Source organism: Salvia splendens, chromosome 13, assembly GCF_004379255.2.
Source record: "Salvia splendens isolate huo1 chromosome 13, SspV2, whole genome shotgun sequence".
NCBI classification, from domain to species: domain Eukaryota; kingdom Viridiplantae; phylum Streptophyta; class Magnoliopsida; order Lamiales; family Lamiaceae; genus Salvia; species Salvia splendens.
Window position 1 is genome coordinate 23549971 of NC_056044.1, and position 17937 is coordinate 23567907.

The window sequence follows — 17937 nt, forward strand, 5'->3', positions numbered from 1 at the left end:
ATTTATTTAAAAGCCTCAAAACTTAATTATTTCCCCACCTTATATCTCCAATTTAATTAAGAAGCCCCAACAAAATAAAAAGAGCCCAAACAAAACATTTAATTATTGAGTCCCAATTCTTTTAAAAACAAAAGGACCAACTTAAATAAAAGCCCAAAATTTATACTCCCATCATAAACACACGTACACACAGCCATCCCACTTTTCTTAAAACAAAAACAAGGACTAAAATTTTAAGAGCATAAAATAATTAAGAACCAACTATTCCTACATTCCAGAACTCGTTGCCCTCTTTTATTTTCAGCCCAAAAATAGAGTAAATTTCGAAATCTGGCCTTCGTTCAATTATTTACTGTAGCCCCAAATATTTAGAAGCAGTTGGGCCCAATTTATATTTGCCTAGCCCAAATAATTAAGTCAGGAACCTAATAAAAAAATACACACTCAATATACCCTCACTTTATCTTTCTCCCCCATTTCACAAAAGAATGAACACTCTCCCCCCCCACACCTTGCTGCCGCCGCCGTCGGAGCCTCCCTCCGGTGCCGCTGTCGCGCCACCGCCACCTCCGACGGTGGTCCTTCCTCCTCATCATCTCTCTTTCTCTCTCTCTCTCCACCGCCGGCATGCAGAGGCAGCGGCTTCGCCGTCCCCCTCCCGGCAGTCCGGCCGTCTCCGGACAGCAGCAGATCGGTACTCCTCTCTCTCTCTCTCTCTCTCTCTCTCCTTCTCCTCTCATCTCTCCCTCGGCTACGCTCACGCCGCCGCCGGCGCCGGTTCGCGTCAGCCGCCGTCGCCGAGGGCCTTGCCCATTCGCCGACGTTGCGAAGGCCGCTGCTTCCTCGCCGACCCCCGAGAGGTAAGGAATGATATTTATTATTCTTTCATTTTAATTCAATTTCTAAGAATTTATAATCTTAGATCCAAAAGTTTTGGACTTTAATTGGTGAAGGTTGTGAAATTAGTGACGTATCGGGATGAGGGCTGTCCTTGGCTGTATCCGGGCTGCCGAAGAGCCATCGCCGGAAATCCGGCAGATTCGTATTCACGAGATAAGCTCATTTTTTTATAGTTATTAAGAGTTTACTTTGATTCTAGTTACTTTATTTGGTGAATTGTGACTATATGCCTTATTCCGAACACTCAATGGTGAAATATGTTGTTTTAAATTTGTTTTGGCAGATTCTACTTCCAACTATATAATACATATATGTATATATATGAGAAAGAACAGAAGGGTTTGGGATTTACCTGAAGAATAAAGTGTTGTAGGATTGTAATGCTCGACTATACAATTATTAGCCGCCCTTCACCTCCGATTTCTATGTGGAAGTTTCTTTATTTTTGGGAGGTTAAATTGACGATGTGGGGTGTGAAAATGAAACTTATCCTCCAAGAAAAAAAAAATATTCTGTCAGAGGATTGATATGTTTTGATAGGATTTCTTCTGCCATCCAATTAATGCAGTATTTAATGTTGCTGATATTACTTGATTCTATCGGATATGTCCATATCTCTTTCTCTTTTTTTTATTTAAATTTTATTTAATTATTTTAGTAATTATTTGAGTGTTTATTTAATTTGGTGTAGGAAAACAAATAACATCCATAGTTTTCCCTGATGATGTACCGGACTTTCTTGGAGTGCAAGCACGACCGTTGAACGGGCTGCGTGAACTTTTCTCTAATTGTAATAGATAAGGATTTGATAAATTTGTATAGTAGTAATTTAGCGGACTTCGAAGATATGCCGGACATTATAAATATTTATTTGGTGTTATTTTTTTTTCCTTGAAATATTCGTTCGAGAACGAAGCAACGATTGTTTATAATTTCAAGATCAATTATTATACATGAAAATGGCAGATTTCGAATACAACAACGATCACTTATTATTTATCTTTTGGCTAATATTAATAATAATAAGGTACGAAAGTTCAGGTTGTTACATTCTACCCTCCTTAAAAGAATTTCGTTCCGAAATTTAGGAAGTATTTAGACAAAAATCTCGGAATATTTCTCCTTCAATTTCTTTTCTAGCTCCCATGTTGCTTCTTCCTGTCCGTGGTTTTTCCACAAAACTTTCATTGTAGTAATCAACTTGTTCCGAAGCTGCTGCACCTTTCGATCTAGTATTTCTATCGACTTTTCTTCGTAACTCAGGTTAGGTTCTAGAGTGATTTCTTCATGACGAATCACATGTTTTGGGTCGAACACGTACCTTCGAAGTTGGGAGACGTGGAATACGTTGTGTACGTTTCCAAAGTTCGGTGGTAAAGCAAAGCGATATGTTACTGGGCCCACATCCTCCAGAATTTCATAGGGTCCAATAAATCGTGGTTTCAGCTTTCCCTTGAGTCCAAATCTGGTTATTCGTTTGGAAGAGGATACTTTCGAACAGATCTTCTCTCCGATGTTAAATTTCAATTAGATTCGACGTTGGTCGGCGTAGGATTTATTTTATTTATTTATTTATTTTTGCGTTTTCTGCAGTGGTCAATGCCTTGCCTCCCATGAGGGTCTCACGCGAGGAAATATAGAGTTGATCTAACCGTTTTAACTTTGATAGGAACTAAATTTGGGATTCCAAGAGAAATATTCAAATCGTTCTTGCTTTGTGTAGACTCCAAGGTAGCCATAAAACGATTATAATTATTTCAATTACGTGAGTGTTTGGCTCATCACAAACTTTCACCAGTAGCTTGCAATAAAAGTTTTCATGAAGTGCAAAGGCTAGGCTCAATTCGACTCATTATGCTCACTTCCAAAAAAGAAAAGATACAATTTCAAAGGGCTTGAGCTATACCCATAGAGCTTGGGAATTTTATTGTGGGAAGAGCTTACTAGATGGAATAAATTGCAAAAGTGAGGTATGATGAATAGAATGCAGATGTCAATAATAGGTTGCCAATAAAATAATCAAAATGAACAGTGAAGTAGAAAAGTTTCCAGTATCTCTAGATGATAACAGGAAGACCTGAGATGGTGGGTTACAAATGGATTTGAAAAGAATAGGAAAAAGAAACAATTGCAATTTGCTCGGCAACACTGCGATAGAAGATCATATCAACGAAATTTTAAGAGTTTATAAGCAATTCAGGGAAACTAACTACTAAAGAGGGCAACAAGAGGAAATTAGCCAAGGGAGAAGCAATATGCCGGGTTTAACATGGAGCTTGCAGCAAAGCTCAAATCAAGAGACAACAGTCATATTTGAATTCAGAAGATGAGAGTACTCATGTAAAACAAAGACCTTGTCAATAAGTATGTCTGAAAACACAAAGGGTCAAATTAAAAGGTTTAAGGTCTCAACAGATGGTTGTTCCAATATAGTAAGACTGAAAATGATTGGTCTCAAGCGGATTTAAGAAAGAAGAATAACAAGGAACTACCCTTTTGGGTAAACAACATCGTGATACTATATCACATTAACGAATTCACAAAGTTTATAACCAAATCACGGGAATTAACTAGTAGAGAAGACAACCAGAGCAAACTAGTTTGGGAAGAGAGCAAATTACTTTAGACTTGGAGTTGCTAAAGAGCTTAAAGCATGATGGAATAATTATAGTGGGATTAAGAAGATGAACTATTCTTTATAAATTTAAGAGTGTCAACAAGCACATTTGAAAATACTAAAGATCTACTAATGATCTTTGAAGAATATATTATCATTGAAGAAACAATAGTTTAGGGAAACATGTTCATTCTGAAGGCTATAAATAAAGCAGCTCCTAGTGTAGGAGTTTGGTGGCAAGAATTCAGAAAGTCAAAGTATTGCTTTTATACAGAATGAGTAAAGAAGGACCGTAGTCACTGGAGGTTATCAGAAAACCTGAGGGAGCAAACTCAAAACTGAAAGTGATTCACAACCTTGAAATAGAAGAGGGAAAATAATGGCGCATTACCTTGCAAAAGAAGTCATTTGATATCTTAATTCAACAAAAGTATTTTGATCAAAGGGGATGTGAGAAAATGGAATTCATGGAAACCCAAGTAAGCGTTGCTGATGAATCTTCTTGGTTAACTACAATGGTGATACTCCCTTGTTTAATTCTTCATAGAGAATGGTAACTGAGTTATGAGAAACTTTGGTCACAAGCTATTTTCACTTTACGATCACGTCAGGTGACCATATGTGGGGATTACAACTCTTTGGTACTCTCGGTTCGTCATAACGCCCATCCTTGTAACACGTCGTTTCTGTTTACTTATATTGTAGAGCTAGGTTCCTTGTTTACATTGTAATCATATTCTCTTGCTATGTATGTATATATCGCTTAGTTTGGATCAAAGGTATGATCCTTTGGAGTGATTGGATTGTCAGAAAAGATAATGGCTAACCCAAATTATTCATGTCATTTGGACATAGAAAATGGCCTCTAACCCCTACCATCTTTCTAGAAGCATTGTTTTGTTCTGTGTTGGATTGCTTTTCTCGTGACGAAGTTTCTTTCATATCGCCTCCTTTTCTTTTCGTCGCTCGGGAAAGCGAGAAATGTTCATACTGTACTTCTAAGTTCGAGTTCATATTGTGTTCTAGAAGGAACGCATAACTAAGTATTCTAAGTCCTTGGAAAATTTCGATTTCCCCATACTAGCAACATGATTCAATGACTACTCAAAAAGAGGTATCATTTCACAAACTCAAAAAGAGACATCATTTCAACAATTGGTACCGGACTCATATACTTTAAACTTTCATATTTCAGTACCTTTTTCCATTTAGAAAAAATTACTTCTTTTATTCATACATTCACAGTCTTGAGCCAAAAAAAGACATACTAACTCTTTCTTTAAGCATGCTACCAAATCAAGAAACATCAACTCTTTCTTTAAATTTGGTGTTTTCATCTGTTCACTCAAATTAATGCATGAGTTATTTCTCCATTTCAAACTTTCAAACATCTTGACTTTCTTTTGAAAAAGAACAAGTTACATTTTTCCTCATTGAGCGCGATTGGTGGGAGTGCTAAGAGCATTTTCGTCGATTAGACAGTCTAGTGGAACAAGGCTAGACCAAAGATTTTCAAAGAAGACTCTCGGGTTCAGAGCGAGAAAGAATGCTCTGATACCACTCTGTCACGACCGCATTTTCTAAGGATAGAAAACACGGTTGATCGCGACTAGGGGAGGATTTAAAGAAGCGGGGAAGAAAGGGGAAAAGCAACACAACTCGACCATAGCTCCAAACAAATGGGAAAAACTCGAAATAAAATCAGAGTTTTGAACAAAATAGACTTGAGTCTTTTAAGATGCACAACGGAAGCAAATGAACGCGGTTCCATGTATGAAGACATGAACCTCCGAGAGTCAAAATCTGACTGAATTAAATGTCTTGTCTCAATAGCACTTCCTCCACCACTTCGCTGCTCAACCTGCACATTTAGAAATATATGCAGGGCTGAGTACAAAGAGTACTCAGTGAACACATTGCCGAAAATTACACATATACATTTGAAAATATTGTCAAGCCATCATCACAGTAACACTCGGGGTGTTGTTGAAAAGACCCGAGCTTACTAAACATATCACATTGGACTGCAGTCCCTTTATCCTGTACTTAGCCATATCTTATCACATTGTGCCGTTGAGATGGTGTTCTCACACGGTCACCTTACATACATGTGCCGGGAAGGTGGCCACCTTCCACGGTCACCTTCTCTGCCCAACATGTCAGAGGTATCCTTGTGCCGGGAAGGTGGCCACCTTCATCGGTCACCTGCTCTGCCCATCATGACAGAGGTAGCTTGTGTACACTAGTCCGAGCGGGGACACCACCCTCACTGGGACCCGAATTCGACTTATATCATCATTCATAATTCATTTGGCCTTAGCCAAACAGATAGGCATCATACATAAACATTTATGGCAAGACAACATTTTTAAAAAAAATCACAAACATGTGTTCATGTTTTCATAAAAATACGATTTGTATTTTTAGTATAAGAAAGCTCACCTTGATCGTTTAGTTTCTCTAACTTGAATTTTCCTGAGTCCACCCTTAACTCACGGAGATAGCCTTTTGAAAACAAACAACGTACTAATAAGACTCGAGAAATTCTCATACTTATAGGAATACATGCCCCTACTTTATTTCTTTTATCATTTGTTCACCGTTAGAAAATTTTAGAAACTTGCATATTAATTAAATTGGGAAATTTAATTAATAGCACTTCTTTATTAAACTTAATTATTTCTGTGACTTGAGAACGTCGTCTCCCTCTTTCTTTCCGTTTCCTTAGCGGCCGCTTACGCCCATAATTCCTCCGTTAGCTCATCGTATTTTCCATCATAATATTGAACAAAAAAAATCTCGAAATTATCTAAGTGCATAAATTAATCATCTAAATATTTTCCCTCACAATTATATTTATTTTGAAACTTGGGGTAAATTATTCATACTTCAAAATTATATCAGAATTTAATTAAATAATTTCGTCACGATTAATTATCGGCCCAAAGATTTATTTAAAAGCCTCAAAACTTAATTATTTCCCCACCTTATATCTCCAATTTAATTAAGAAGCCCCAACAAAATAAAAAGAGCCCAAACAAAACATTTAATTATTGAGTCCCAATTCTTTTAAAAACAAAAGGACCAACTTAAATAAAAGCCCAAAATTTATACTCCCATCATAAACACACGTACACACAGCCATCCCACTTTTCTTAAAACAAAAAGACAAGGACTAAAATTTTAAGAGCATAAAATAATTAAGAACCAACTATTCCTACATTCCAGAACTCGTTGCCCTCTTTTATTTTTAGCCCAAAAATAGAGTAAATTTCGAAATCGGGCCTTCGTTCAATTATTTACTGTAGCCCCAAATATTTAGAAGCAGTTGGGCCCAATTTATATTTGCCTAGCCCAAATAATTAAGTCAGGAACCTAATAAAAAAAAATACACACTCAATATACCCTCACTTTATCTTTCTCCCCCATTTCACAAAAGAATGAACACTCTCCCCCCCCCACACCTTGCTGCCGCCGCCGTTGGAGCCTCCCTCCGGTGCCGCTGTCGCGCCACCGCCACCTCCGACGGTGGTCCTTCCTCCTCATCATCTCTCTTTCTCTCTCTCTCTCTCTCGCTCCACCGCCGGCATGCAGAGGCAGCGGCTTCGCCGTCCCCCTCCCGGCAGTCCGGCCGTCTCCGGACAGCAGCAGATCGGTGCTCCTCTCTCTCTCTCTCTCTCTCTCTCCTTCTCCTCTCATCTCTCCCTCGGCTACGCTCACGCCGCCGCCGTCGCCGGTTCGCGTCAGCCGCCGTCGCCGAGGGCCTTGCCCATTCGCTGACGTTGCGAAGGCCGCTGCTTCCTCGCCGACCTCCGAGAGGTAAGGAATGATATTTATTATTCTTTCATTTTAATTCAATTTCTAAGAATTTATAATCTTAGATCCAAAAGTTTTGGACTTTAATTGGTGAAGGTTGTGAAATTAGTGACGTATCGGGATGAGGGCTGTCCTTGGCTGTATCCGGGCTGCCGAAGAGCCATCGCCGGAAATCCGGCAGATTCGTATTCACGAGATAAGCTCATTTTTTTATAGTTATTAAGATTTTACTTTGATTCTAGTTACTTTATTTGGTGAATTGTGACTATATGCCTTATTCCGAACACTCAATGGTGAAATATGTTGTTTTAAATTTGTTTTGGCAGATTCTACTTCCAACTATATAATACATATATGTATATATATGAGAAAGAACAGAAGGGTTTGGGATTTACCTGAAGAATAAAGTGTTATAGGATTGTAATGCTCGACTATACAATTATTAGCCGCCCTTCACCTCCGATTTCTATGTGGAAGTTTCTTTATTTTTGGGAGGTTAAATTGACGATGTGGGGTGTGAAAATGAAACTTATCCTCCAAGAAAAAAAAAATATTCTGTCAGAGGATTGATATGTTTTGATAGGATTTCTTCTGCCATCCAATTAATGCAGTATTTAATGTTGCTGATATTACTTGATTCTATCGGATATGTCCATATCTCTTTCTCTTTTTTTTTATTTAAATTTTATTTAATTATTTTAGTAATTATTTGAGTGTTTATTTAATTTGGTGTAGGAAAACAAATAACATCCATAGTTTTCCCTGATGATGTACCGGACTTTCTTGGAGTGCAAGCACGACCGTTGAACGGGCTGCGTGAACTTTTCTCTAATTGTAATAGATAAGGATTTGATAATTTGTAAAGTAGTAATTTAGCGGACTTCGAAGATATGCCGGACATTATAAATATTTATTTGGTGTTATTTTTTTTTCCTTGAAATATTCGTTCGAGAACGAAGCAACGATTGTTTATAATTTCAAGATCAATTATTATACATGAAAATGGCAGATTTCGAATACAACAACGATCACTTATTATTTATCTTTTAGCTAATATTAATAATAATAAGGTACGAAAGTTCGGGTTGTTACAAAATTTAAGGTGAAAATTAGAGAGAAATGCACCACAAGCACGATCAGGACCCCACCACAAGCACGATCAGATAGATTACATGGTTTTTTAACTCGGATAGACTATGCTTATTTCTCTTCTTTTGCTTCTTCTCCGATGTGACGGACGCCATGGCTGCCGGTTAGGAACTGGTACTGAGGCGCCAATAAAGAGAGATGAATGGGTTTATGGGTTTAGCGGTTTTGTTGTTAGGGATTCGAATCTATCTAGGAAATACGGTTTTGCCCTTTTGCGTTGTTTTCTTTATTTTGTATCCAGTTTTTATCAGGCCCAAATTACATTTTGGACTGATTAAATCTGAGCCCAAATTAATTAGTTCGATTCTAATTTGTTGAGTGGACCCAAATTACACACTCCAACGTATAAGTGTAGTAAAATAAATGTTTTTCATATTTTTTTATTTGAATTGAACAAAATATGAAATTGAGTCCTTTTTAGAACAGCGAGAACTTTTTTTGTTTAACCACATGTGTCGCATAGATGTTGAAACAACCTATGAGACCAATGGAGGAGACCATCAACGCCAATGCGTAGGTGACTATGATGGCCTGCAGATGAGTTGTGTTAGTGTGATAACTAATTTACAATAATACTCCCCCGTCTCTAAAAATTTGTCACTTATTTCTATTTTCGTCCGTCCCTAAAAATTTGTCATTTTTCACTTTTACTATTTTTGGTAGTAGCTCTCACATTCCACTAACTCATTAAAATCCACATTTTATTATAAAACTAATATATAAAATAGGACCTACAAGCCACTAACTTTTTTCAATTCGCTTTCAATTACATTTCTTATAACACGTGTCAGGTCAAATGGTGGCGAATTATGGGGAACGGAGGGAGTGAGTAATAACTTTCAATTTTGTGTATTAAAATTATGAACACAAAGGCATAATTATATCAATACAACAATGTAAATTTAAAATATCCACACAAAGACATAAGTTTATCAAGACAAGAAAGATTGATAAATTTATATCTTTGTGTTGATATTTTTAACACCCAAAACGAGGACATAGATTGGCATGCAGATGGCCTGGACCTTTGTTGGAAATATGTCCAAGCACAGAATATTTAGGATGGGCCCATACCCCATGGCGAAGAAGCTGCGGTAGAGAAGCACGCTGGCTGTTGACACGGCCGCCTTAATCATCTCACTCACCTGCACAACTCTTACCATTTACAAGGGTTACAAGGGATGCTGTTAGCACTGGATTCCTCATCACTCACCTCACATGAACCACATAAACAAGTTATTGGAGGTTTGCACAGATTTTAATTAACAGTTACAAAGATCCCCATTTGATTGAAATAAGTAGCTTCCTATCACATAAACAGGCTTTCTTATTATTTCTGTACATAGCTTATATTTTGCAAACTTACGCATAGAAAAAAACGACTAGGTGAAAATTGTTACATTCATAGTCGATGGCAGAGAATTGTGTCTGACACAATGAGTGAATGACACACACGCATACTTTGAAAAGGCTGAAACATCTTGAGAGGGTAAGTAGACAGTAATTGCATACTTTCATAAATAATCGAACTTCATAAATGTATCTTAGGTTCATTACATGATCTTATATATGGACTGTTAAAAATAATGTCAATCATCTGTTGTTAGATGGGAATGATATGAATATGCATTTGTTAACTATCTCCGGACCATGATTCCAGGTTGGAAGGACCGTTTATGGGGAATTTGTTGCTATGCTGGCAAAGGAAAATGGTGGCATTGGAAGGTGAACAATGCGAGCAGCTTGAATATTAGCATGAGAGATGCTCCGGGAGCGCTTACTTTTTCACAGTAAACATAGGACAGGTATATAACAGGATACTTTGCCTTTCACTTTTTTTCTCATTTCTAGGTTATCACAATGGGTGAAACTCTTTGAATTGCACAAAGAGATCCTCTAGAGCTATAGGAACATTTTGTGCATACATACAATAGCTGAATGCATACAGAAAATATCAAAGTCTATAGCAGATTGTACAAATGTTGGCATGTGGAATTCAATTGTAAGATAAACAGTTTGCCACTTTTCCTTTCATTTCCATGTCCATACTGATTGCCAATACCATATACTTTGAATAAGGATGACAATGGAAACTACAATTGTGTTTCCCCTTCAGTTGCTCATTCATATTTCTGGAAATATATAGTGTGTTTGCAAATATATTAGTACTAACAAAATACCCATCAATTACTGCAGCAACAGAGTATTTGTAGTTTCTCTAAGGTATTGCATTTGGTATGGTCATAACGTCGAGATACAAGCTGTGATATTATATTTGGGTTGCAGTTTCATTTGCTATTGCAATCTCCTGCAACAGAATTTTGTAATATGAGTTGAGATTGCAATGAATATCATAATTTGGTAAGTAACTAGTGTGAAACATGCTGATATTTGAATGCTGCATATACACCAAAATATACCTTAAGCTGTGCTTTGCCTGAAAAGATGCGTTTTGATGTGATGGCTCGCCCCTCATCTAACAACCATCCGACTTCACAGCAGGTTATTTCATTGTCTTCTCTCTTCTTCACTGAGGACCATAGTTGCTTGGGGAGTAATACAAGGCCTCCCTCATCTCTGATTGATTTGCTTGCACGTTCATCGTCAAGTTGTTGGATCATCTCTTATCAGTAACACAAACAATTCTACATTCATTATATCAATGGATGCCAAATAGCCAAAATAAGGAGAGAGAGCTATTATCATTACATACATTGTGAGAGGCATCAAATCTGGCAACAGCGCTGGTGCCTTGCCAAACACCACAAACTCGTGAAGCTTCAAGCCGCTCTGTGGCAGCAAAGGCTGAGTCGCGAATGGAGCATCCACCGAGCTGATCACCATTCCTGAAGGGGCCATACCACTGCTCCACAAACACCTTGATTCGATCCAAAGGATGCGGAACTAAGACGTGGTAGTAGGGTCAGAACACCAAAGACATTTGGTCCTGACTACATTGCTTTTATGTTGGATGAAGAACCAACGTCAATAAAAGTAGCTTTTTCAGGCCCAGACGGGTTGCATTGGAAAGAAGTTGTTCAAAGCGAAATTGATTCAATTTTGCTGAACCACACGTGGGTGTTGGTTGATTTGCCCGAAGGTACAAAACCTTTAGGATGCAAATGGGTCCTTAAAAGGAAGTTTAAGGCCGATGGAACAGTTGACAAGTTTAAAGCACGACTAGTGGTCAAGGGCTTTAAACAAAAGGAAGGGTACGATTTCTTCGATACCTATTCACCTGTAACGAGGATTACATCAATTCGAGTGCTTCTCGCGATTGCTGCTGTGTACAATCTTGAGATTCATCAAATGGATGTTAAGACTGCGTTTCTAAATGGTGACCTTGAGGATGAGATCTATATGGAACAACCAGAAGGTTCTGTAGTACCTGGACAAGAGAAAAAGGTTTACAAACTGGTTAAGTCCCTCTATGGATTGAAACAAGCGCCATTGCAGTGGCACTTGAAGTTTGATAACGTGATGTTATCAAATGGATTCAAAATCAACGAATGTGACAAGTGTGTCTACATTAAGAACACTGATAATGGATACATTATAGTGTGTCTATATGTTGATGATATGTTAATCATGGGTAGTAACACCCAAGTGATTAACGAGACAAAGTTCATGTTAAAGAGAAACTTTGACATGAAGGACATGGGTCTAGCCGATGTAATTCTTGGAATGAAGATTCTAAGAACATCCGAGGGAATCACATTAACACAATCTCATTACGTTGAGAAAGTGCTAGAAAGATTCAGTGCTTATGATAGCACGCCGGCCAAGACACCGATAGAGCCAAATGTTCACTTGACCAAGAACAAAGGCGAGCCTGTCGCACAAGAAGAATATGCGAAGGTGATTGGGTGCATTATGTACTTGACTAATTGCACTCGGCCCGATATTGCTTGCGCTGTGAACAAGTTAGCACATTACACGAGCAATCCAAGCAAAGAACATTGGGCGGCACTGATAAGGGTGTTGAGATATTTAAAATATACTCAAAATTATGGGCTAAACTTTACGAGATACCCCCGGTACTTGAAGGGTACTGTGATGCGAACTGGATATCCGATAACAAAGACTCACTTTCTACAAGTGGATACGTCTTTACTATTGGGGGTGGTGCTGTATCGTGGAAATCCACGAAACAGACGTGTATAGCCCGGTCAACTATGGAATCGGAATTCATTGCCTTAGATAAGGCTGGTAAAGAAGCCGAGTGGCTGAAGAACTTCCTTGAAGATATTCCATATTGGTCGAAGCCTGTGCCTCCAGTGTTAATTCACTGTGATAGCCAAGCAGCTATCGGGAGGGCAAATAGTGGCTTGTACAATGGTAAGTCTCGACACATTCGTCGATGACATAATACCGTGAGATATTTGATCACAACAGGGGTGATTGCAATTGACTATGTGAAGTCAATAGATAACCTAGCGGATCCGCTAAACAAAGGGTTAAACCGTGATCAAATGAATAAATTGCTAGAGGGAATGGGGCTGAAATTGATCAACTCGCATGAGTGACTTGATCAATCCGCCGATAAAATCCACAAACTAAAGAACGATCATAGTGGTAACCCAACCATGATGACTGGAGATCCCAAGAACTTGGTTCAATGGGACAACTAAGCTATGAGAGTTCGTGAGGAACACTCATCTATTCCCTAGAGAGCAATAGAGTGTTGAAAACCTGCCTATGTGGTGAGGTTAAGTCTTTGACTTTTAATGGTTCTTAAGGATCTCAAGGAGATGGACTTCTCAACGAGATCAAGAACGGCAGGGTACTTGACTAAGAATCACCTATGTAAGTGTGAAGTGTGGTCGCTTCATTAAACGCACTTATGAATCCAAAGTGGTGTCCAAGACCGCAATGGACACAAAACGTGAGAACGGAAGAGGTTGAGGTGTTTAAGTGTGAACACCATTGTCTCGGTACACGCCGTGGATGAATAGTTCAAAGTATCGTGCTACTAGTCCGCCTGTGTATCCGATGGTGCTAGCTATGGAAGGTTCAAAGCCAAAAACTACCTATCCTTATGCTTATATACCTCTCGAGGGTTGAGCTTGTGTCTGCATGCATACATCTGGCTATTTCCACTCATGTGGGAGATTGTAGAAATCATGGAGTAAATATGCATGGTCAATAGATTTTGACCAAATCATAAATGTGACGAGACATCTAGTTTTGTGAAATTAAATGTTATAGCGTCGATCTACATTTTACGTAGATAAATGTAGTATATTCACTTTCTCAAATCCGATTTCCGGTGAGTGAGAAATAGTGGATTAAAGTTGGGCATAATTAAAGCTTGGAGTTGGAGCTTAGGTAATAATTAACTAGTGTTAATTATCCCACATTGGAGAAGTGACACATCGTCAAGCGTGGCACAGTCAAAGCCTACAAGGCTGCCACGTAAGAAATACACACGCTCCACACGCGAAAGGCACACTCCTGCCACACGCTCAAGGCACGCTCCTGCCACACGCTCCTCTACACGCTCCACACGCTCCTGCATGGATTGGTCTATAAATAAGCTAGTCATTCCATTGCATTAGACACATAACACAATTCAAAAGCATAAGCTCTCTCACTCTCTCTGCATTGTCTTTCATTGCGAAGCTCTATCCTCACCTCTTCCAGTTCGCCGGAGCTCTGTTGATTGCAGTGCTGCTTCACCAGAGACGTAAGCCGTTTTATCTTTGGGGACGACACGCCAAACCGAGAGCACTACCGGGGCGTATCTCGTCTTGCGGAAAGAGGGCTTTCCTCGACTCGGCTAAGTTTTTAGTTCCTTTTGTAGTTTCGATTTCAATTGTATTTTCAGTTTCAGTTCTTCCTTCTCGGGTTATATTACGCCCAGTATTTTGTGTATCTCTTGTAATCCCAGGATTTCCCCAACATGCAGTTCATTCGAATGTCATTAGAGAGTGCTTCTAAATCTACACGAGGACAAAATTTCCACAAAAGAGACATGATGTGTGATTTGATATGTAAATTTGTAATGCATTATGCATGCTGAGATAAAATTATTTTTTATAATAATTGTAACACATATATAGTTTTGTGTACGGACGTGTGCTGCACATTCACCAAATAAATGTAAAAAAAGATGAAATTTATTGGAAATACTCAAGTGGTTAGCCCATGCTATGAATTGGTCATATAATAAGGAATGTGACGAAAATGATGTAATATAGAAATACAATAGGATGAGATTTCTACTACATTCCATCAACCTGAATCACTAATTAATTACTTATGAATTAGTTAGAGTGGTAATTTAATAATTAGAATGTCTTAGTTTTAGAAAGAGCACAGAATACATAATATTGATTTCAAATTTAAATATAGTCTCTAATGGATACTGATTTAGTACTAATAATTACAGTTACTGATCTAGCTATATTCGCGCATTGTACAGAGGAAATTATAAAGTATGGCATTCAAATTTTGGCAACAATAGAACAATGGACAAGTTTGTTTGTTTGAGTAAAGAAGATATTGAAAATTATCGAGTTTACTTTGCATTAATTCAAATATTCATTGCAGCTCAAATATTCAGTTATTCTCTTAACTTTCGATGCACTTTCTATAATTGGTTTAATATATTCTTGACTTTATGACATAGAGCCCTAATAAAACGTTTAAATGCTATAGTTAATGCAGACTAATAAAATGTCAACACCGTGGATTATGCTCCCGAGTGCACGGATTTGAGTGCACACAGTTAAATCTTGAATCTTGGATTATTCATTATTAATTAAGTAACTGGGATTCGATTATATACTAATTAGGGAAATCATTATGCTAAGGGGGCGTTTGAATATGTGTATAAGTAAACTATGGATATGAGCCCTTTTCACTTTACCCACTCTCAATTGGTTTCAACCTTTGTAGTAAGACCATCCACAATAGGCGCCCAGCGACCGCCCAGCCGAGCGCCGGCGCCGGGCGGTTCGCTGGGCGGTCTATTGCAGCCGCCCAGCGGCTGAGTGGAGAGAGAAACCGCGCAGCGCTGGGCGGTTATGTGGCGCTGGCGGTCGGCTGGGCGGTCCGTTTGGCGCTATTGCAGCGCCCGGATCGCCCAGCGCACCGCCTAGCGCGAAAAAATAAATTTTTTTTTTCGAAACACTATATATACGCGCTTTGTTCGTCATTTTCATTCGCGCATTTGGTGTGCTCCAGTCTCGATGGGCGGCAATTAAGGATTTAATTGAAGAGTTATGGGCACGGAGGATTGACCGCCATTAGTTTTTTTTAATTATGTAATTTTTTTTAATTAATGTACTTTTTATATTTTATTAATATTAGTGAATTTTCTCGTTTTTGTGTCGTAAATTTAATTCCGTATATTGTGTGATTTTTAATTATTTCATTTTGTATATATTTGTTAATAATGATGTGGATAGTATGCGGCTGGGCTATGGCTGGGCTATTGCTGGGCTATTTGCTTGTTTTGATGATGTGGCAGGAGGATTTTTAGTGCTGATGATGTGGCAGTGGCTGGGCTATGGCTGGGCTATTGCTGGGCTATTCCTATTGTGGATGGCCTAAAAGGATGTTTGGTACCAAATTGGGTATCTCTAGTCCAACTAGAAAAGCAAAGCGTACCCTACAAAATGACCAACCTTTTTTATGGAATGACAAAAATGTCCTTCATTAAAATTAGAATTTCCATTTATGTCCTACATCTAACCCTACATGAGATTACCGAGATAAATAAAATCTTCCCCACTCTCCCACTTTCCTTCTCCTACCATTGTAGGCGCTCCAAAAAGAACATAAAAGCAAAGTAAATTTTTAACCTGGAGTGCACTTGCTTCGTGTTGGGAGCAACATCCCTATAATGGAAGGTTGGTCTTCAAATGTGTTGTATGTTGTAAGCATTTTTGTATGAGCGTCTCTCTCGTGTATGCATCTCTTATTTGGCTTGTGTTGTTAGTACCTGCCTCCTAACAATTATTGTGCCATTGCTGTATTTTTTTGCAAGCCATGTCAGATTGTTTGCAATTATCGTTGGAACGATGTAATTTTTCACCCTATGAGGTTATTCAAATCAATGCGCAATGTAAATAATTTGTTCCTGATAATGCAACTCTTGACAGCAATCTTGAATTTTACAAATATTTACAAATGACAAGAAGAAACATTGGACGGTCTAGCGGACCAAAGGGTGACAGGACGCGTAGGAGTTGGTCAGATAAGGAGGAAGAAACTCTTATCATGTCCATGAAAGATCTTGTTGCTAATGGATGGAAATCGGATAACGGTTTCCGTACTGGATACATGAAAAGGATCGAAGAAGACTTGCGCCGGCAAAACCCAAAAACTGATCTGAAAGTCCATCCACACATTTGGTCAAAGATAACGACATAGAAAAAGAACTATGGCTTGCTTTGTAACATACTTAATCGCAGCGGAGTCGGCTTCAATGACAATGGTGATTACAAAATAGAGTGTGACGAGGAACAATGAGCACAGATTATCAAGGTAGTTGTTCTCTTTTTTCCATAAAGTCTATTGTGTATAGCTGCCAATGCATTTTTTCTCAATTATGTGTAGTCGGATAAGGATGCAAAGTATATGAGAGGTAAGTCTTGGCCCTACTTCAAAGCATGGAAAATTATATATGGCAAGGACCGAGCTATTGGCGGAAGTGTAGAGGATGTAGCTGAATCTACTCAGCGTGTTCGTGCCACCCAGGAGAACACGTACGTGGACACAAATAACGACTATTACCCCGACATGGATGACATTTATGTTAAAGAATCAGTTGGAGAAGGGGAACATCCGGTTCCTGTGGTTGATAGTGCGATTCCTGTGGTTGATATTGCGTGTGACACTGACATGAACAGTCCAACATTGAAGAAAGCAAATAAGAAACGCAAGGCTGGAGAAGCATTGGATGAGGTACTTGAGATGATGAAACGCATTAACGATGACACAAACGAGCGACTACACACCCTGTCCACTAGGATTGGCTATGAGTTCGACTTGACCACTAAAAGGGAGGAGGTGCTTCAACTTCTTGGTGTGGTCCAGGGGCTGACCAAGAGACAAAAGTTCACAGCTGCAAAGATACTTGCAAAGGAAACTGAGATGCTCGACCTATTCCGGGGGATGGATCAGACTGAAAGGCCAGATTTCGTCATGTTTCTCCTTGAAGAGAACAGCATAGGTTAGATGGCTGGTCTTCGGTGCAAGATCTGACCTTTTTGCAACGATGGTCGTTGATATCTTTTGTGCTTAGTCTTATGCTAAAATGCAAAACTCTTAAATGTGTTCACCCTCTACTGTGTGATATATGCTATAGGTGAACCATCTATTTTGTATAAAAACCATTATGGATATTATCTATGAAATATGTTACTTATTAGGTAACTAATATATGCTGTCCAAAAAATTACTAGATTGGATATTGTAATTAATCTATGATTGACAAGAATTAGCCA

At 38.6% G+C, this 17937-nt stretch overlaps 1 protein-coding gene and 2 long non-coding RNA genes across 5 annotated transcripts; all 3 read left to right on the forward strand.

Annotated features, from left to right (window-relative positions):
* The first annotated feature begins 611 nt into the window (after positions 1-611).
* LOC121760160 lies at positions 612-1876 on the forward strand. Its single transcript, XR_006041835.1, has 2 exons — positions 612-860; positions 954-1876. It is a non-coding gene; the product is annotated as an uncharacterized LOC121760160 (long non-coding RNA).
* Positions 1877-6453: 4577 nt separating this feature from the next.
* Positions 6454-8256, forward strand: LOC121760159. The gene is made up of 2 exons (XR_006041834.1): positions 6454-7336; positions 7430-8256. It is a non-coding gene; the product is annotated as an uncharacterized LOC121760159 (long non-coding RNA).
* A 7977-nt stretch (positions 8257-16233) lies between these two features.
* On the forward strand, positions 16234-17913 carry LOC121760274. 3 transcript variants are annotated; one of them, XM_042155921.1, is made up of 3 exons: positions 16234-16338; positions 16591-16975; positions 17048-17913. In XM_042155921.1, exon 3 carries the CDS (start codon positions 17069-17071, stop codon positions 17666-17668), a length of 600 nt encoding a protein of 199 aa, XP_042011855.1. In that variant the 5' UTR covers positions 16234-16338; positions 16591-16975; positions 17048-17068; the 3' UTR covers positions 17669-17913. The 3 variants fall into 3 exon arrangements, with proteins under 3 accessions (XP_042011855.1, XP_042011856.1, XP_042011857.1); XM_042155922.1 differs by having other exon boundaries at positions 16234-16975; XM_042155923.1 differs by having other exon boundaries at positions 16591-17913.
* The last annotated feature ends 24 nt before the right edge of the window (positions 17914-17937 follow it).